Source organism: Primulina huaijiensis, chromosome 12 (assembly GCF_012295235.1).
Source record: "Primulina huaijiensis isolate GDHJ02 chromosome 12, ASM1229523v2, whole genome shotgun sequence".
Classification (NCBI taxonomy): Eukaryota; Viridiplantae; Streptophyta; class Magnoliopsida; order Lamiales; family Gesneriaceae; genus Primulina; species Primulina huaijiensis.
Window position 1 is genome coordinate 14,577,351 of NC_133317.1, and position 21,782 is coordinate 14,599,132.

Sequence of the window (21,782 nt, forward strand, 5' to 3'; positions counted from 1 at the left end):
TGAGCGACTAAGGTTGATGATGTCATATGGCATACCGAATGATATCCGTTTGATAATTGAAGCAAAAGTCCGATTGGTTGGGGAAGCAAGTGAAATAATAATAAGACATATGCCTGGATTTGGTAAAAGCACATATGCCAAAAAGCGAAGAGCTAAAAGTATAGCTGGATGTCATAAATATGCAAGGTGGACTTGTAAAGGGAAATGCAAAAATGTTGGAATGACATCAATGAATAGAGAAGATAAAATTTTATTCATTAAGAATGGTCTGAGTAAAGAGCCTTTGGATAATTTTCTAGAGGTTCTTGATACGCATTCTAGTGGGTACGTGCAAAATGAACTTCTTAAATTATGGTGGCAATTTCAACATGAGGAATATCAATATGGACGGTGGAATCAGCCTTATAAAGATCCTACTGTAGTAACGCATATCTGTTTAGATAAGTAAATATATATATATATACAATTTCATTTCGGGAATCTGACGTTAAAAGACCGTGTTTGCCAATTTATAAGAAAATTGGATGGGAAGCATATCCTCGACTCATAGAAGGCATTGAAGCCGTTACTAAACGTAAAATCAGAGGAAGATGTGAGTCACAATCACAACTACGCTGTATATATGTGTTTTAATTTATGTCATTTTTATTTTCTTTTAATAATAATAATTTCCTGTTCAAATATTGACTTTTGGCATGTTACTCTTATAAATTCATATAATGTGATCTAACAATTGCAGAAATCATATTTCTCAACATGTAGACGTCCACGGTAAGTCAAATAAAAAATATTTGTGTATTTTGTGGATCTAGTACAGGGAAAGATTCAATTTATGAAGAGGTAGCAGAAAAGCTTGAATAACACTTGCTAAAAAAAAGATTCATTTGGTATATGATGGTGGTGAAGTTGGTCTCATGGGAAAAGTTGCAAAAGCTGCGCATGCAGGTGGAAGTGGAGTCTTAAGCATTATTCCGATTACCTTAGCCAGTCTTACTGGACCAACAATAGGAGAACAAATGAAAGTGGACAACGTGTATGAACGAATTACTCAAATGATTGAACATTCAGATGCTTTCATTGCTTTGCCAGGAGGTTTCGGTACTTTGGAAGAAATATTTCATACTGTTTGTTGGGCACAATTAAATATCCACAATAAGCAAATTGGTTTGTTAAATGTTAACAATTATTATGATAAACTGTAGGGGTGTCAATTGGGTCGGGTGGGTCGAGTTTCGGGTCAACCCGCGAAATTTTTTTATTTTTTTCCCAACCTGAACCCAACCCGAACCCGAAGCAACCCGAAAACCCCCAACCCGAACACGAACCCGTCTAACCCGACTCAACCCGTCTAACCCGCCTAACCCGAATTTTTTTTATTTTTTTTAAAAAAGTTAATGAAAAATATTATAAAAAATAAAAAATAATAGTAATATTATTTTAATTTAAACACAAAATAACAAAATGTTCGATTTAAATTTGAAAGTTTAATGGTAGAAAATTAAAAGTATATTTACTAAATTAAATAAATAATTGTTAAAAAAATTAAAAAAATACAAATAAATATTAAATGATGAAAATTTATCATATAAATATACAATAAATTTTGTTCAAACATATAGGTCGCGGGTTGGGTCGCGGGTTTCGGTACTTTATTTAATTGTCTGCTTTAATAATTAGCCTTTTTCAATGAGAGTTAATATTCATTCCAACTCCATGAGTGTAAATCAGCTATCCATTAAATATTTTGACCTGAAAGAATATGGAGTTGAGGCTTTTACAAAAAAAATTCTCGATATTATACATGTTGTAGGTGGTGTGAATTATCTTTTTGATTATATTATCATAAAAAAATTTAGAAATTAAAAAATATATATATATTGTTACTTAATATATTATGTGAAAATAATAATAAAAACACATCTAATTATATATTATTATATTAAATGAAAAATATATATATATATAAATCGGTATATGAGTTTGTTTTTAAAATGATATGTTTGTATATTTGAATATATAAAAGGAATAAAGAATCTAGGTTGTGATTTTCCGATAAATTTTATTACTAAGGGACTAGTAATAAGATAGAGTGGGGGTGTGATGAAATTTAAAATTAATAATTTATTATATGTTAAAACCTATATTTTAAAATTTAAGTTTCATTAAAATTATAAAATTATGTTATTTTAGTATTGTTTGTTTATATTTAAATGTCTTACTAAATATGTTTTATTTTCAGGTTTTCTACGTGTTGGTAAAATAATGATAACTCAATCTAGAAAACTCAAATGGAGGTGATTCAAACATGTTTGAAATCCTTGAGAAATTATCTACAACTTTGCAGAAGACTTGATTGTCTAAAAAGTAGGTTAAGATGATCAAATTGTGAAAATATCAAAAGGAGGACAAATTTACTTTCACCATAACCAGCATATAGTAACAAAATCATAACTATTTCAATAGTTAACCAAATGAGGTGAACCAAGTGGCCAAATTCATCTACAGACAATTCCCCACATGTTTTCTGTTTTGAGCAGAGTCAAATTCGGTGATTAAAGCATTGAAAGAAGGGATATGAAATTGAAGTTGGAGGAGACAAAGACTACTATTACAACTACATGGCATTAATAAAATTTTTTGACCCTTTCTCTCATTTGGCCTATAAATAGAGGCCTTGTGCTAGCTTGAGAATCATTCTATCTCATTGTAAAATATAGTGTAAGTGTGTATAAAAGTTCTAAGTTCCAATATATTTTTCATTTCCAAATTATGAGTGATGTTTTTAGTGTTGAACAAAAGTAAGTTCATGGAAAGCTAAATCTATTATGTCAAGATGAAGAGGATGAATTTTTGATGAAATAAGATTGTTTATATTTTGTTTATTCTTTCTTTATTTCTTTTCATTTTGCTAATTTCTTTTTATTGTAAGTATAAAAATGAATTATTTGATGTTATCAATTTACATCAAATTCTTGATACCATTGAAGTGGTTATCTTGCTTTGTTTTTAATTTTGATACAATAAATATTTCATCAATTATTATTGTTATATTATACATATATATATATATATATATAATTATATCATATATTTCATTTAGACGATAGCGAGGCTCTGCCGGTTATTATGATTGAATACTAATATCTAACAATCTAACATTTACTTTATCGCAACTAACTTTTACTTTCCGCATCTAACATTTATTTTATCGCAACTAACTTAATAAATCATATATTTCATTTATGCAATAGCGTGGCTCTGCCGGTTGTTCTAAATGAAATATAATGATTTAATTTAACATTTACTTTATGCAGTTATATATTTATATAGTTATATATATAATCATAGGTACCATATATAAAATATCGGTGAATTCGGTATTTTCTATAGTGAGAACTATATTATATTAGGTGTGTGTTTAAATATTTAATTTTCTTGGAACCATTATTTATGGTGGTTTCCTTTGTTTTACTTTTAGTTAAACAATATTTGCATAAACTAAGAATAAATCCTCGAGCCTTGACAAAATTTATAATTTGTACACTTCGTTCTTGCATTTGGTAATCTATAAATTAATAAATTTAGACTTAAAATACCCTCTTTGTGGATCGATCTCGTGCTTACGAAATATATTACTTGCAGACAACCTACACTTGGGTGAATTATAATTTAAGTAGTAGTACAAGGCTATAGATGCTCCTTCCCACCACAGACGAGCGTCTCCTCCCAACAGATAGGTTGCACAACGAACCCTATACTCATCCCCAAGCTCCATGAATACGAAGATAACCTCCAGGGATTTAATCCAGCCCTCGGCAACCAAAGGATCTGCCGTCCCTGAGAACTCCTTCGGTCTCATCTTCATGAACCTCTCATAGGTAGCCTCAGGCCCCGTCTGCCTGGCTACCCCAGCATTGTTCCCCGCAAACTGTGCGAAGAACCGAGTCATTCCGGCTAACATCTGGGCGTTCATGTCCGGTGGAGGGGGTGGTGGTAAATCTCTCTCTTGCCTATGATCATCACCGTCCTCATGACGATGCTCATCATCTCTCATGCGATCATGAATGCGTCTAGGAGGCATACTGTTCCATACATACAACCCATACGTAACCAACATGCATAATTCCATTATTTCTTTAAATTTAAATAAATACTGCATAATCATAATCTTGACATAAAACGTTTCATGAAAACATGCTGTTAAAATATTTCATGCTTTAAACGAAATGCGTAAATGTAAAACTTACAGACCAATGATGTGACTTCATGAGCTTCTCGAGATCAGTAGTAGTACAACCCTTTACAAAAACATAGGCTCTGATACCAACTGTAGAGGCCCGTATTTCGTATCGTAATTTTTGCGGAATTATTAAAAATTTTTCTTATTAAATAAATAACGTGCATCATTTATAAAATAAACTGATAAATAGATTTAACTTAAAAATAACAACGAAAGTAAATATTGTGTTCAAAACCACAACTTAAAAATAATTCATCAAAATAAAAACTAAGTTTGAGCATAAAAAGTAAATGATGAAATGTGAGGTCCTCGGGTTCCTACTACTGCTGACCCAAGTTAGCTCACTTGTCCCCGCCTTCAGTCCCGACCTCATCAGTACCTACAACAATCAAGTCTAGTGAGTCTAAAGACTCAACATGCATATATCGTGAATAACGAGTAAATATATCATAAGATCGCATGCAACGAAAAATATTGTATCGTAAAGCGCAAAGTGAAAATCGTGTCATGGGTAAATATAATTACGTGCATATCTGAAAATCTTACGTAAAAGATTTGCTCGATAGAGTCCTGTCATAAAATATCATGCTGATATTTTTTCTAGTAGAGATAATGTTTCTACGCAAGTGGCCCATAACATAACATAAACGTCTGATCAGACTAAATCACAGTATACTGGGCGGTATAGATCACCACAGCCCTTGGACTGGATGTCCGTACCCATACATGAATATAAACCGGTCGTAAGTCACCGGCTAGAGATCCCATAAGCGTAAGGTGACCACAAGACATATTGCATATATCTCAAAAGTAAACATTTTATATTTTATGCACGTAATATAATTATAACCATGTTTCTACCGAGTGAGTTGGATCGTTCTCAGGCTTTCTGCGACCTAATTCTAATATGAGACACATGCAAATAATTTCAACTTGGCAGAAACTTGATATCCGATCCAAAAACGAGACAAACACGACCAACAAACTAATTTTCCAACCATGACTCCGTACCAACCCGAACCAACATCGAACCGTCGTTTAGTCATGATTAAAATACACTTAACATGATGAAATAATAACTCTAAGAATTGTAATCCACGAAAATTAGTGAATGGAGGCCAAAATCTTGAAACGCTCTTTCGAGAGTCATTTTGGCACCTTGCACCGTAAATTCTCGTACGACCTCTAAACTGAACCGAATCACAAACGGCCAAAAACATGACCTTCCTAACTCATTGAGGTACTGTCCAGTCCAAGACCATAGGCTAAAAGCCAAACAAGAACTCAAACACCACCTCTGAACCGAAACAAAGTTGCTGTCAAAAAAAACAAACGTGGCAGCAACTACGCTTGCTATGCTTTGTATACGAGACCAATGGCCATTGGGGCTTGAACCACCGACAAGAGTCTCTTACAAACATCCTAAGGTGCTGCTTGAACCATGGCTAAGGGCTAAAAGCCAACCAAAATCCAAGCAAACACCTATGACAATCCAAAGCTTCGCCCGAGAACATCACTTTCTGCATAGTGTGATGTGTTGATCCGTTTTTACTGTCTTGTATCGTTCCAGTGGCCATATGCTCCACCAGGGCTCAATCTAGGCTTGATGAAGTGTTGTATGAACCATGGCTATGGGCTAGAAGCCAACCACAATCCACCCAAACACCACAAAACCGAACTCACTCACCCAAACCAGAAATGAAAAACCGAGGGGCACTTGTGTTGTGGTTTAAAAATTTCGAAGTACCCGTGAACCAAGCCTTGAAAGGTTGTCTTGGTCACATCCTTGATATGCTAAGGGAGGGTTATAACCATGGTTATAGGCCCTGGGCCAACCAAGATTCGAACCTTCACCTTAGACAACCGAACAGCAAATCGTGTGCCAAATCTGTAGTTCTAGGACTTCTTGCTGTCAAACCTTCATCCTGCGTGTATGGGCTTGAACTAATGAACCAACATGACCCTAACACACTCTAAATCATGCCTAGATGCAGGCTTGAGTGCCTGGAACCGAACAACTCCCTGTAGCCAATCAAAACAACTCAACCATGAGGCAACAAGCATAAGGCCGAGAAGGCTTGTACAGATTTTTCTGAAATGTTGCTGTCAAATTCATTTGTTTCATGAATCAAGAACATATAATGGTTTAAAAATATATATAGGACTTGATTGAAGAGAAAATAAACAATATATACATGCCTAGAAATTTGTTTTGAATAAAACAAAGCAATACGACGAACACGGCGCGGCGGAGACAGAGTTGTATTTCTTTCTTGTTTTTCTGCAGTTGGTTCACGATTCTAGCAGCTCTTTTCTTCTGATATTTTTGAAGGTAAGGGGTGTAGGGGTGCTAGGTAATGAAAGTGAAGTCTACTAGAGGTGATAAATGAGTCAAGGAATGCATTAAGGTAGGAGCTACAAGTGAGGGATTTGAATGACACAAGAATTGTTTCCTTCCTTCTTGCTGCTCGAAAATTGTGGGATTGGTAGGCTAGATTAGGGGTTTGATTAGGTGCATAATGATGCTTAAATTATTAATTATAGGCTATTTAAAGGTGAGGGAATTAATATACCATGAAAATTATGGAATGGTAGTTAAAATGGAGAGTTGCCAAACATACATGAATTGATCTAAGGGGGCCGAAATTTATTAGCAATTGTAAGGTAAAATATTGTTTTAAATCTTGTATTTTAAGTCCTTAAAGTTTTAAATTTTCATTATGTATTTTAGTAAGTTAGTAAATTAAATTAGGGTAATAATTTTCTGGCATGGCATGGCTTGGTCTATAGAATTAATTATTAAATGTTAGGTTATAATTTCTTGAATAAATTAGACCTAGATTAATTTATCTCAATTGGTCACCCATTTTAATTTAAGCTTTTAATTAAATATTGGACATGGGAGAACTTAATTAATAACTTAACTCCAATCAACTTAATAAATCTTAAAACATTCTTTAAGATTAAAATAAATTATTCCTTGGCTTAAATTTAATTTAAGAGTATTTTCTTACTTTAAATTTTATCTCAATCCTCTAATTCCAGTCCGGCCTCTCGTATTTATCCGAAAAGATAAAAACTAAACTCATGCGATTAAAATAAATAATCATGACTTCACAAATTTTAAATTGACTTAAACCCTTCATATGTAAAAAAAATCATTTTTAATTTAAATAATAATAATTATGCATGGCTTATACGTAATCTGATTTATCGGGTTCTACAAGTTGTGACTTTCATATCAGCTTTATCGTATCATCATTAATCGATGAATCCATCTACATATAACCGTGGTACCCGGCGACTGTCGGACATTAGCGACAGTATCACCCATCCACTGTGCCTAGGCCTCATCATTATCGTTTACATATACATCGTTAGTCACAAACAATTCCCATCCTTCCAAACAATCATCATTTTCATCACTTAACAAAATCATGCATATACGTAGATTTTTCTTAAAATCAAGCATGTAGCGTAATTTTCATAATTTCATAAAAGTAATATACATGATGCATAAACATTTTAAAGCATGATAAATTTGTGCTAGAGGAGCTGCCAGGACTAAAACTCACCCAGGATGCAAAACGACCATTTTGCCCGTAGAAACCCAAAATAACCAACTTACCCCTGGGACCCGAAGCTTACCAAACTCCTTAAAACATCCCAAAACCTAATTAAAAGTATTTCTTTGACATAAACTCGAGCCCGTTTCAAAACTTAATAGATTCGTTTTAAAACTAGGACCGGGGTCCCGATTTTAACTCGAATCGATTCGAAACTTAACTAAATTTTCCACAACTTTTTACTATACCTTGTACACCCATTAAGAGCCCTAAAATCCTCAAGATCAGACCCTTAAACCTCTTGACCATACCCCGAATGTTGTTGAAAAAAAATTCTGCAAGTTGCCATGCTCGAACCCTAGTGCCCAACTTGAGTTTATTCGATCCTATCTCTAACCAAACCGCACCAGCCTCGCACCATGGCTACCTAGGACCAAGTTCAGACTAAAAACACCCTACTTAACCAACCATAGGTGCGCATACTGCCCATGCATCAACCCGCGCGATCTGCAAACGAAAATGGCCGATCTTGGCCCTACTCGACACAAGCGCAAAGACCGCCTCTTAGAACACGTCCAGCTGCTGTCGAGCCCTCCTTGGCCATGTCACAACCCCTCATGGGCTGCACCGTGGATTGGTTAGGCTCCCCTACAGAAGGACCTCACCCCCACAACCCGATCTAGTCCACAAACGCCCAAACAAGCTCTAGATTTCATCGATTTCCCTTCAAGTTGGACAAACCCGAAACTCCAGCACCTAGTCACCATTGTTCTCGACATGTGCAGCCCTTTACATCATATAAATATCAGCCTCTTGCAACAAAGTCAAGGAAAACGTGAGGTGTGATAAAAAAAAACATGAATGAATTCGAGTAAAACTGAACAATAACGATGCTCCATGCTAGAACGAAAGATTACTCATATATATACATATATATCAGCCTATAATGATATGAATTATGAGAAAGAACAAGTTTTGCATGCCTTATTGAATACAAGCTTACAAACTCGAAGTGACGCACGTCGGGGAAGCACCAGAAAAGTGGGGAGGAGACTTGTTGAAGGAACTATGGAGGATCAAAATGTGCAGCAATATTGCTGATGGTTTTGCACTTAAAAAGATGCTGTCGGGAGGGTGGGGCGGCTATAAGTGTAGGGTTAGGTTTAGGGTGGATTAGTGTAATATTTAAATAGATAACCAAGTGCTAATGGGCGCTAATTTGGATTTAAAAAGGATTAAAAGGGTTTTGAGCCCATTAAGCTTAAAAATAAACCCACCAAGTTCAAACACACTCACGAAAAATATTTCGTTTAGGTACGCTTTTGAAAATATTTCCCGAACCTTCAAAAAGTCCTCTGAATCGTTAAAATTTGCGACCGATAAAAAATATGATCAAGCGAGTAAAAATTCCCATTAAGGTCCATTTTTGAAAAATACACTTAAAACACTCCATAATAATTAATTAAAATTAACCACTTCATAAAATAATTTTTCTTGATAATTCTCTTGTCTCCGTTCCTCGTTCGAGTGCGAAAAGTATCTAGAAACCCTAATGCATGAACTTTTAAAAATAACGTGAAATAATCCTAACCATGAAATAATTATGAATTAAAAGCATAAAAATAAATAAACATATATTTTAAATAAAACTCTAGATTGCATGTATTCAGGTTACGTAAATTTAAATTTCATTTACCTTAGAGAAACGGTCACAGAATAACTCACATCCAACCTAGTGGGCTTGATGTCCAAATATCTCACAAAGCCTTCTGATATGAAAGAATGAGTAGCTCCAGAATCTAATAGAGTATTCGTGGCTACTCCCACTATATAGATCCTCCTTGGGACAATATTAACATACACTCAAGTTTAACAATTCTCAAAAAGACTAAACTTAATATCATGCACATGCTGAAAATAACACCCATGAAGGGTGTTATGAGGTTTGGCAAGAAAGACGAGCTTAGTTCGAGATTCATTGGATCGTTCGAGATCTTAGACAGACCGGGGGGGGGGGGCGGGGGGATTAGCTTATCGAGTGTCATTGCCACCTAATCTTGTTGGAGTTCACAATGTTTTCCACGTGTCTATGTTCAGCAAGTACATGTCAAATCCTTCACATGTACTGAATTTTGAGCCACTACAGCTTACACCAAACCTATCTTATAAAGAGAGGCCTACTCAAATCTAGAGCAAACAAAAGATGAGGCTGCGAAATAAGGTGATAAAGACGGTCAAAGTCAAGTGGCTGAATCACTCAGAAGAGGAAGCTACTTGGGAGACCGAGACTGATATGAGGAGTCTCTATCCGGAGTTGTTCGGTGAGTCTTAATTTCGAGGACGAAATTTTATTTAGGAGAGAGTTGTAACGTCCAAAAATCCGTTACATAAAACGTATGCATGGGGATTGTTAAATTGCTAATTTATTTTAATCGAATGATTTTAAATGCATAAATAATATATTTTGAATATGATTAAATGTTTAATTGTATAGTTTTGCATGATTTCAAAAGGAGACTAGGGACGATTGAGATAAAAATATTTTTATATAATTATTTTAAAGTCTCGAAAATATGTCTAAATAGGATTTTTAAATTTTTTAAAAATGCTAGAGTTCAAATTATTTTATACATCGAGCCTTATTTTATTATAGAAACCGATTTTTGTCAAACGAATGACTTTTGAGGACTCATAAATTTATTTTTAAAAATTTTCCTAAATAAAAATTTTGTGCAGGATTTAATGAGCCTAGTTAGCCTATTTAACTAGAATTAGTGGGCCTAGTTATTTTCTAACCATAAATACCTAAAACCCCTAGCCTCCTAAACACTAAAGAATTCAAAATTTACCAACAAAATTAGGGCTTGTGAGGGCTGCAGCAGTCATGCACCTTGCTGTCACGAAACTAAGATTTTTCGAGAGTTTTGAGAATAAGAAGCAGGGCCTTTATTTTTCACAATTCAAGCTATATTATGCATGTTTATGATATTTTGAATGAAAAACGTGATGATTAAGTTTATTTCACGTTTTGAATAATTTATTTTAAAACTTTGAAGTTTTAATGCGTGTTTGAGTTGAGTTATAATTCATAGGGACTTGTTGCCATTAAAAGGAAGGGGGATTATGTTTAGTAGTCCTAAAGAGAGTCCCATATGAGCTTGAAGGGGGCTGGAACAGGAAAGGAAGTGGCCGAGACAAGGGTAGGGATTTGGCGGCTCGATCTAAGGAGTGAGGAAGGGGTGCTGCGCAAGGGGCTGTCTAGCCGTGGTCGAGGCCCTGTGATGGGTCAAGTCGTGATCCTAGAGGGTCCTAGTGTGGCTGGAGATGAGGGTAGATGGTTAGGGCCGCAGCGAGGGCGTGCTAGAACCTAGGGAGCACGGCTTTGGGGAAAAAATGGGAAGGATGCGCATGTGACTTGGGTGTGAGTTGTCCAGCAGGGTCCTAGGAGGGTGTCTAAAGGGCTGGAGTAGGTTTGGCTAGAGGCTGGTCGTGGATGGCTCGGTGGGAGTGTTCGCGACGTGAAGATGGGGAGCCGAGGGCTTCGTTTAGGGCCTGAAGGTTCAAAGGGTTGGAGGATGGCCTTGTGTGGGCTGGACCGTGGCTCATGAGGGTGAACTATGGTCCGATAACTCGTGGTTCGAGTTTGTGGAAAAGTTATTAAGTTTTGAGTCAATTCAGACTACAAACGGGACTAGGGTTTAGCGGTTAAGTCGAATTATGATAATGGGTCGAGGGGCTCGAGTTTATGCTTGAGAAATTGTTAAAGGTAAAAAGTAAGCTTATATGAGGGTTCAGGATAGGCTCGGGTCAAGGAACGTAGGAAAAAGTTAAAAAAGGTAAGTTAGAGTTTCAGAAGTAAAATTTTCATTTTACGTCCAAGGAAGTTCGGAAGTCCTGGCAGCTTCCCGATTAATCATAACACATGTTAAATGGTTATTTGAAGAGAATCTGCTAAATTTATGAAATTTATGATATATGCTAAAGTTGATAAATTTCCCCGCTGCACGCCTAGTTTATAAAAATATAAGTTATTTTTTTATAGACTAGAGGAAATGATTCAAAAATAATTTGAGGGATGTGAATTAACTGTGACACAGAGGATGTGTAAGGGATCCGTCGGAAAAAGAGGCGGTGAACTTACTTTATTTTATGCCACGGCCCATTAACGGGAGATGCTAACGCCCCGCCACCAGGTACCATGGTTTATATATTGATCAATCAAACATATAATAAAAGGCAAAATATAGTCACTTTCAATGATCAAACTTCATCAAAAATTATTTATGATAATTGATGAGGAAATACTATATAATGTTAAGTATTTTAAATTATTTACGAACATGTGTATCATAACGATTTTTAATCAGATGTATTTTACTAAAATTATTCTTTTTAAATGCACGAGCTTGTATATGTATTATTTGCTATATCGATTTGGATGTGTTGAGTTATTAGACTCACTAGATTTGAATGATTACAATTGAGGAAAACGAGGAGATTGGAGGATCATACACTTGAGTGGACCAGGTCTGGAATTACACTTTCGAAAACCTTGCGTTTTTCCACAAAACTCTGTTAGATAAAGTTTATGAGATAGATATTTTAAAAGAGAAAACACTTAGTATTATAAGTTTAAATGCTGGATTTCTTTTATTTGACATATGCATATTTGGTTGGCAAATTTTGGATTTTAGATGTATTTTAGTTTTTGACTCAAAAGAACAATGACAGTAAAATAGTTTTAAATATTATTTTTAATATGTATAGTTATATATATATATATATATATAATTTTTTTATTATTAATTAAATTAGCGGGAGACGTTTTTTAATTATTTACTGTTATTCCTAAATTTCCTGAAAATGGGTACGAGTGCCATCTAATCGGCTATTCATCTCTACCGTCGTCTTTTCTTTTGAACAAAACGAAAAAGTCCCACTTTTCGCAGCAAATTTTATGGCCAAACTGAGTTCCGTTTTTTTCACAAACCTCAGAAAATCACTGAAGATGGCCGTGGGATCGTCTCCATTTTATGTCACGTGGAAGCGGCGCTTGAAAGGGAATCTAGATTATAGTTCAGTGGACGCAGACGTGGTTGCCACGAATAAATGCATCAAATTCCTTAGCGATAAGGGGGACCTCGAACATTCCCGTCATCTGTTCGATGAAATGCTTGAACGAACTGTGGTCTCGTGGAACACCATGATTACTGGATACTTCAGATGGAATAAGTTTTCAGAAGCTTTAGACTTGATTTCTGTTATGCATCACTCCATTGTGAAACTTGACGAGACTACGTATTCGGTGTCGCTGAGCTTATGTGCACGTGCGCAGTTGTTGGTTGTTGGGAAGCAGATTCATGGGATGCTTTTGAAATCTGGACTCGAAAGATTCAAGTTTGTGGGAAGTGCATTGCTGTATATGTATGGTAATTGTTATCAAATCGGAGATGGGAGGAGGGTATTTGGTGAGTTGCATGAGGAAAATGAGTTATTATGGAGTTTGATGTTAGTGTCTTATGTTCAGTGCAATTTACTTAGTGAAGCAGTTAATATTTTTGAACGAATGCCGAAGCGGGGTGTGGTGGAGTGGTCTAAATTGATTTCGGGTTTTGTGAACTGTGAGGCTGGGTGCGAGAAGGCATTGAAGCTATTTAAGAAAATGAATGAGAGAAGTGAGGCCGTTCCAAATGAGTTTACTTTGGATTGTGCTGTGAGAGCTTGTGGTAGATTAGCAGATTTGCGGGTGGGAAGGGTGGTTCACGGGCTTACAATAAAACTTGGGTTTGAATTTGAACGTTCCATATTAAGTTCATTAATTTACTTTTATTCTAGCTGCGAGCTTATGGATGATGCTATGAGAGTTTATGATGGGATAATGTTTCCCTGTTTGGATGATTCAAATGAGTTAATTGGCGGGCTTGTGAAATGGGGCCAGATTAAAAATGCTGAGTCAGTCTTTACCAAAATGATCGAAAAGAATCCAGTCTCTTATAATCTGATGATAAAAGGGTATGCTATGTGTGGTCGATTTGGGGATTCGGAAATGTTGTTTATGCAAATGCCTTTGAAGAATTTAGCTTCTCTGAATACTATGATCACAATTTATGCTAGGAATGGTCATATTGACAAAGCTGTGGATCTTTTTGAAAAGACAAAAATAGATGGGGGATCCATTACCTGGAATTCAATGATTAAAGGATATATTCACAATGATCAGCACGAAAACGCATTGAAACTGTACATATCAATGCTCAGATCATCAATAATTCAAACCAGATCAACCTTCTGTGCTCTGTTTCAAGCCTGTGCATGCTTGGGGTTTCTACAACAGGGTCGGGTACATCACGCACATCTGGAAAAAACTCCATTTTCATCCAATGTATACGTTGGCACATCTCTCATTGACATGTACTCAAGATGTGGAAGCCTTGCCGATGCAAGGGCATCATTCGGCTGCATTTCTTCTCCCAATGTGGCCGCCTGGACAGCTTTGATTAATGGACACGCACATCATGGACTTGGCACTGATGCATTGTCATTCTTTTCTGCTATGCTTGAAATGGGGATAAACCCAAATGCTGCAACTTTTGTTGCTGTTCTATCTGCTTGCACACGCTCAGGTTTATTAAATAAAGGGATCCATCTTTTCCGCTCAATGAAAGAGCACTATGGTATAATTCCAACAATAGAACATTTTTCATGTGTAGTGGACCTTCTTGGTCGATCTGGTCTTCTACGACAAGCTGAGGAACTTATGGAGTCGATGCCAATTGAAGCAGACAAAATTCTCTTGATATCATTGCTCAATTCTTGTTGCTTTTGGATGGACAGGGAAGTGGGTGAGAGAGTGGCAGAAAAAATGTTCGCTTTGGACCCTAATCCATCATCTGTCTGTGTTATAATGTCTAACATTTATTCAGGATTAGGGAAGTGGGGGGAGAAGCTAATGATGAGGAAACTTTTGGCAGAATTGGGAGTTAAGAAGGACCCTGGTTGTAGTTGGATTGATGTAAACAACAGAGTTCATGTATTTTCTGTAGATGATAGAAATCGTCCAGATTCTAATATGATAGCTTGTTTAGAATGTCTAACAAGAAATGCATATTCTACTAGTCTATTACATTTTCTTTCTCCACATCTGATATTGTGACATTCCTAATGTACCAACATAATCTGAATGCTGAATTTTCAAGTGATTTTTTTTTTTTCAAACTACTAAGAAAAGCACGAAAGGCAACAGAATCTTTGGATGCAAGATGATCTTCTGTTACTGCCCCATCTTTGTACGCAAGGGTTTTTGCTAGTTCATTTATTCATTTCCCTGCCCCTGAGCCTCTATCTATAATTTATATCAATATTAGGTATAAATAACCATGCGTATTTGACTATATAAAATCCTTGTGAAAGTTTTCTAGCGAATATTCTCTCTATATTCTTTCGGAGGCATGGTTGAGAATTTAGTTCAATTTCAGTGATTGTAAGGCTAAATTTTATGCTTAGTCAAATGGAATTTGAAAATATTTTATCCGGAACGGCACGAAATTGAATGATCATGGTTTTGAGTATAGTGGATAAATTGCGCTGATTTTCTTGACCTTGTTGGTATTGTTGTCTTGCGATGCATTTTAATACAGACTGATGAAGTAGCTGTGTTTATTATTCCATAGACATAAAAGTACATATTTTTTTTCATTTTAGATTTAGATTTAGATTTATACATTCATCCCTACCCCCTTCCCCAATTTATTAACAAACTGCTTTTATCATCTGCATTTCTCCAATTTTGAGGATCTTCTATTTATTGCTCGTATAATTGGCAAAAGCACCCCCTGTCAAAAAGCGTACAGATTCTAAGAAACTTCAAACAGCCTCTTTGAAGATTGGATGTGTGTGTGTGTGTGTGTGTGTGTGTCTCTCTCTCTCTCTCTCTCAGTTGTTACACATAGAAGAATTGTTGAATATTAATGGTAGTAATTATTTTAAATAACTAGTAGTTAAGATAATTATCTACTATTAATATTCAGCAAGATCAAACACATTTGATATTGCCCAGTCTTCTGCAATTCTGGTTAGGCGGCTGCCTAGGCGGCCTGCTTGACCTCCCCAAAAAGGTTCTAGGCGTCCAGCCTATGCGGCAAAGGCGCTTAGGCGGTCCTAAGCGGTTCAAGGCGGGCCTAGGCGTTTAAAGTTTTTTTGAGAAATTTTTTTTGGGCTTTTAATTTTTGAAAACCGAATTAAACTGGAACATGACATAAGAAAGAATAATAGGCTTGTGTTTTTAATTTTTTGGGATTGAAAACCCAATTAAAACCACAACAAATTTTTTGGGATTGAAAGCCCAATTAAAACCACAATTTGTTGGCTTGCGCTTGTCATAACACGCCACTCTCATCTTCTTTGTCTATTTAGTTCTGCACGCATAAGAAAATAGAACCAGACCTTAAAGGTAATTTTTTTCTTTATTTTGATTTCTTTTGCATTGTCTATTTTTCTGATCCGCCTTAAACAGGAGTAATGGGTATCAGTTGGATTTTAACAAAATTTGGGCTAAAATTTAGTTTAAGAACCATTACAAGTCTCTTGATACATTGGAATCCGCCTAGTCTCTGCCTAGGCTCTAGGCGGTAGTCTGACGCATGGCACCTAGCAAATACGTCATACTAGCGTCTACCGAATTTTAGAACCATGATATTGCCATATCATAGAGCTTTAAGTAGGAAGTACCATGCACAAAGAAAATATCTGTTGCTAGTCCCGACTGCGGAGGAAAAGAGCAGCAGGTTTCATAGACCTTTATATTTAACTAAAATAAACAGATTCGTTGGTAGTATGAAGATAAAAAGTGATCAGAACCTTTTGTTTACATTGTTCCCCTTTGTCCATTTGTTGCATCAGTGACCACAAGCTGAAAATTTACTGTTGATTGCTCATCATCTTTTGCCTGTGGAGTCACCTTCAAAGATTGCATCGATTTCTCTTCATCATTTTCTGCACTTGTCTTTAGATGTGGCATTTGCTTCTTGTGATTTTTTTCCAGATCCCATTCTTTAGGCTCTTCTGTAATTCCCAATTTTCTGTACTTGCAGTATAGCAAAAGCTGGAGGATGCCTAAAGGGCTACCAACCAGGTTTGGAGACTGTAAATTACAATATCATATTTAAGTTCAGTAAATCAGACTACTACGTAGGACGACATTTTACTTTGAAATAGAGCCTTTTATCACACTAACCGCAAGGAAAAGATCACGACTTAGTAATCCGTAAGCCATCCAGAGTGAACTAGCCAGAAATGAGAATAATGACAAGTAGAATGGCATAAACTCCACGCTCTTAGTTTGTATCACTTGTTTCTAGCATTATTAACATGACTAAATCAGTGAAAGTATATAGAAAATGTACAATTATGGATATTTTGTGCATGTACAGTCTCTTCTGTTCTTCCCTTTGGTAAAAAATGAATTCATTCTAAAAGAAAATGGCTCACCATAACCACCAGCGGAGAACCGTACATTGTTATAGATGCTGCCAGGCCGATGCTTCCGACAAACATTTTGCGATGGTGGTGATCATGAAAGACAAATGCTGATAGAATTGCAGTGAAGCAGAACACCAGGGTAACAGGTATTGTTAACATGACTACCTTCCTCTGTATGTACATCGCTTTGGTATGTTAATAATATGGTGTACCTTCTATTCTTCTCACACATGCATGAAATTATACACCTATTATGTTGATAAAACTCATTGTCCATCTTTTACTTTGAAAAAACTTATGTATATGTTTTGATTAAGCTTTACTTGGATAATCATTGCATCATACAGGCATTAAGTTTCATTTCGCTATTGCAGCACATACAAACTGCTGCGCAAATTCATTGACAGCAGTTATATACTAGCCACTTTACATTTTTATGACTAGGGCAATTAGCCCAGTGGCTTGAATTTGAAAAACATGCATGAATGGTAAGAGTAAGACTTCTTGGAACCATGAAAGATGAGCTTGTAAAAAGTTAATGTTAGACATGGTATAAAATGCCAAAATCTTGTATAGAAGTGACTTGCCTTCCTATTTGCTGAAGCAAAATAGAGATATATCATTATGAAGGAGAACTCCAGAAGAATGCCCAAACCATTAATAGTAACCACTGGAAAGTTTTCCCACTTGTAACTTACAACTGGCAAGCCATACCAAGTGTAAAGTAAACAATTTAATAAAGCTATGATATACGGAGTACACGAAAACTCTTCAGTGCTTCTCTTTCTTATCACCCTTGAGAAAGTTAATCTGAAATATTAAAAACATATACAAGATTAGCACCTCAGTTATATTGCTGCATATCCTTCATTCTGTGCTACAACAATGTGTGGTTAACCAGAGAGACAATCTGGGGGTTCTATGGTACTTAAGTTGAGATATACTTAAAGGCAGTGCCAAGTACACGTAGGATCCTTGCTAAGCTTAGGATTAGCTTTAAGTTTTTTTTTAGTTTTAACTCATGATTTTTGATCTTGTAGATAATTGAGAAGGAGAACAAGAACTTGTGATTACATTGGCGCAGCGTATAGTAGCATGGAGGCTGCATTTCCTGAAAGAAACACCAAAACGATTATGCTTTAACATGAAAACCTCTGGAAAAGTTCTCATATCAGATTACAAGAATCAAAGAGGAGGAGGTTACCCAAAATGCCTACTGGCAGACGCAATTTTTGATCCATTTCTTTCGATCCAAAAAATTACTCTAGAGGAGGTGATTTTGGAAGATTTAATGAAGATTAATGTTGCATTGTACTGTTCAGTGTCGTTGTGATATTTATAATGAAAAAAATGAGGGGAAACAAAGAGAATAATATCAACCAAATTGTGAGAATTATGATTTATTGAGGCATTGTTTGGGGTGGTAAAGATATCAATAAGAAAATTAGGAAAAAAGTAATGTTTGTGGACGGGAGATTTTGATTCTGATTTAGTGTTTCTTTTTTTTCTTTAATATATATTTAATGCGAATAATCTGACTGCGTTTGTGTTCAATAGTAAAACAAGAAGGAGACTAAAATTCTGTTTGGACAAGTATTTTATAAATGTTTTTAGTGTTTTATAATTGAAAAAAACAAATTAGTGTTTGGACAAAAAATTTTGTAAAAAGTTTATGAAAATTTTAAAATTAAAAATGTTGGTCAACCGGGTAATAAATCACAAACAAGAAAAAAATGAGGAAAAAGAAAATTATAATTAAATTATTTTATAGAACAATTGTCCAAAAATCTTCTTAATTATTTTTAACTACAAAAACGTTTTCATAGAATAGTTGTTCAAAAATATATTTATACTTAAAACAGCTTTTAAAAAAACATTTTATAATTTTCTTGGAAACACTTTAATAAAAACGTACGTTTCACAAGTACTTGTCCGAATATATCCTAAAACATGAAATTAAGCCGAATTTTCCATTTTGATTCTCTTGCTAGTGGAAGATGTTCATGGACTTCCACTGTCTATTTGACGTATTTGAGTCTGAGATGTATTAGCTGTCTTAGTTTTCAGGTTTTTCTCTGATTTGGTGAATAGAAAAGGAGAAATTAACCACTTCCCCATTTGCAATTGGAACATGTCAAACTTCCAGTGTCCATTTTGTGCTCATGTCATCTGCTATGTATTTTAATGTTCACCTCTTACTGTGATTTGGAGAATAGAAAAAAACATTTAATGCTGATGAAAATGTGCATTCTGGTCAGTTTCTTAGTCTTACATAATCAACAATAACTGACTTATGGGGCCTTTGCCAAACAATGGCATTAAAACCAAGAATTATGTTTCTTAGCTCTTTGATTTATTGAGGCATTGTTTCTTTATTTTTTAACTTGTGTTCTTTGTAACTCTAAGATGTAGAACCAATATACTAAGGCTGAGAACATGGAAAAGATAAAAAAAAAAATTAATATTGAGGATTTAGACCAGCATATATCTACAACTGTGGTTGGACTGCTTAAGTTAACTAAAAATTCGAACTGTGTGTGTTAGCATCCATGCATACATCTTTCAGAACAATTAGCTATTGAAATCATGTGATTCTGAGTTAAATGTAAAGTGGTTCTTCTGAGTTCTGCTTCTACTCTTCCATCAGCTGGATGCTCAGTTAGTTTTGTGACCGTCGGTCCATATGGTCGAAGTCTATATGATCTAATCTGGTTGGACAAGTGGTAGCAGGTCAAATTAGTGATGCATTGGACTAGAATTCCCAAGGATGTCTTTTTTTTTTTTTCAGAAAAAAAAAAGCATCCCTAATGAAAAATATAGATAGAAAAAAAAAAGACATCCCTAATGAAAAATATCATATCTATAATGGTGACACATGCATTTCTTTTTTTGTCTCCCATTATTTCTCCCTCAACTCAACTGTCAAATGGAATTCTATATGCTCGAGCGAGCATGAGTAATTCTGATGCTTCAAGACTTATTCTTTTTAATGGTTTTATGCACTCAAAATATTCTTCCAAATCGAATTCAAAATTTTCGGGATATTCTTATATAAATATGAGTATCATAATAACATTGGCAGCTGTATGCCTGATAATTAAGTGGCTGTTGGAAGACCAAACGAAACCTTCGGTTGGAAGATTGTTTGTGTAATTTGACGGTCAGAATTAAATTCTTTTGGTTATCTCATTGGTTGAGAACTACAACTTGAAGGTATGAACCGAAAGAGTTTACAGTATTCCTTATGTTGCATGGAGTTTTTATGTTCTAGGAATTAGAATGTACAAGAAAGTGGGATCTATGAGCAAATCAATGCTGAATATATTCTTATTCTCAGGAGATGTAAGTTGCATGCGCTTTGTTTTCATGTAAAGCAAAAATCCCTGGATTGACGTTTCTTATAATGCTTTCTATGTTTGTGACAGTTGCTGCGGATATGAATGTTGCTGCGACATGAGGCTATGCTCCACCGGGTGTAACACGTCTGGTGGAGTACAACCCTTGGATCAGTAATATATAGGAGAGATTATGTTGTGCAACATTGATCCAAAGGTTGTGCTATATCTGAAGTAAATCTTCATGTGCAACATAACATCATCCGTATAAATCAATGCATCGATCCACTTAAAAAAAGGATCAACAAGATGAATAAAAATAGTTATCCTATTCAGGTTATAAAACAAATTCAAATCATGCTTGTATTCTTTGATCAAGATATAATTTTTGTTCCCAAATTTTAAAAATTTACTCTAATTTATGTAGATTTTGTAAATCTTATGTCTATCCTTCAACCTTTTGCCTCTCCATACGGGTGATATGGACATCTATATATCTATAAAAGTGTAGATGATGGGCAAAATTTTTGTATCATAATTTTAATACATTGCCAAAAAATTATGTATTGTTTGTATTAATAGCATGAGCATTCGTTGACAGAGTATATAAATTTTAGAGTAAAATTTGAGATATTAAATTTTTAGAAGTCAATGAATTGCTCATTCATTTAATTGGTGTATTTATTTTTTTTGAACTCATCAAACAATGAAGATAATAGTAGTTTTTTTTTTTCAATAGAAAATTACAACAAATTTTTTTTTTGAAAATAATGTTATGTAAAAATTGAATATATATTTGATAATAAAAATACATTAGATACATAACATTTTCTTGATACATAATTCTTAGAAAAGGAAACATTGAAAATAATGTTATGTAAAAATTGAATAGATATTTGATAATGAAAATAAATTAGATAAATAACATTTTCGATACATAATTCTTAGAAAAAATATTAAAAGAATATATTTTGTGAATAAAAAATATATTTTTCATTAAAAAATATTTTTTTTCTAAAAAAACATTTTAAAATATATATTTTTCTATTATACTTATAAAAGTGTAAAAAAATGACAAAATTTTTTATTGTAAATTTTCTACTGCCCCTTAATTTTGTATTGTTAGATTAATTACATGAAAATTTTCTACACAATTTTTGGGAA

The 21,782-nt window shown here is 34.8% G+C and overlaps 2 protein-coding genes across 5 annotated transcripts; one reads left to right on the top strand and one right to left on the bottom strand.

The window, feature by feature from the left end:
• Positions 1 to 12,653: 12,653 nt before the first annotated feature.
• On the top strand, positions 12,654 to 15,005 carry LOC140989997 (putative pentatricopeptide repeat-containing protein At3g25970). Its single transcript, XM_073459584.1, has one exon. The coding sequence runs from the start codon at positions 12,764 to 12,766 to the stop codon at positions 14,957 to 14,959; it is 2,196 nt and encodes a 731-aa protein (XP_073315685.1). The 5' UTR covers positions 12,654 to 12,763; the 3' UTR covers positions 14,960 to 15,005.
• Positions 15,006 to 15,128: 123 nt separating this feature from the next.
• On the bottom strand, positions 15,129 to 18,623 carry LOC140989998 (bidirectional sugar transporter SWEET3b). Of its 4 annotated transcripts, none has more exons than XM_073459587.1 (7): positions 18,488 to 18,623; positions 18,358 to 18,394; positions 17,871 to 18,093; positions 17,293 to 17,454; positions 17,039 to 17,158; positions 16,663 to 16,945; positions 15,129 to 15,638 (listed from the first exon to the last, which is right to left on the bottom strand). In XM_073459587.1, exons 1-6 carry the CDS (start codon positions 18,522 to 18,524, stop codon positions 16,670 to 16,672), a joined length of 855 nt encoding a protein of 284 aa, XP_073315688.1. In that variant the 5' UTR covers positions 18,525 to 18,623; the 3' UTR covers positions 15,129 to 15,638; positions 16,663 to 16,669. The 4 variants fall into 4 exon arrangements, with proteins under 4 accessions (XP_073315688.1, XP_073315689.1, XP_073315687.1 ...); XM_073459588.1 differs by lacking the exon at positions 15,129 to 15,638 and adding an exon at positions 16,154 to 16,567; XM_073459586.1 differs by lacking the exon at positions 15,129 to 15,638 and having other exon boundaries at positions 16,549 to 16,945.
• Positions 18,624 to 21,782: the final 3,159 nt, after the last annotated feature.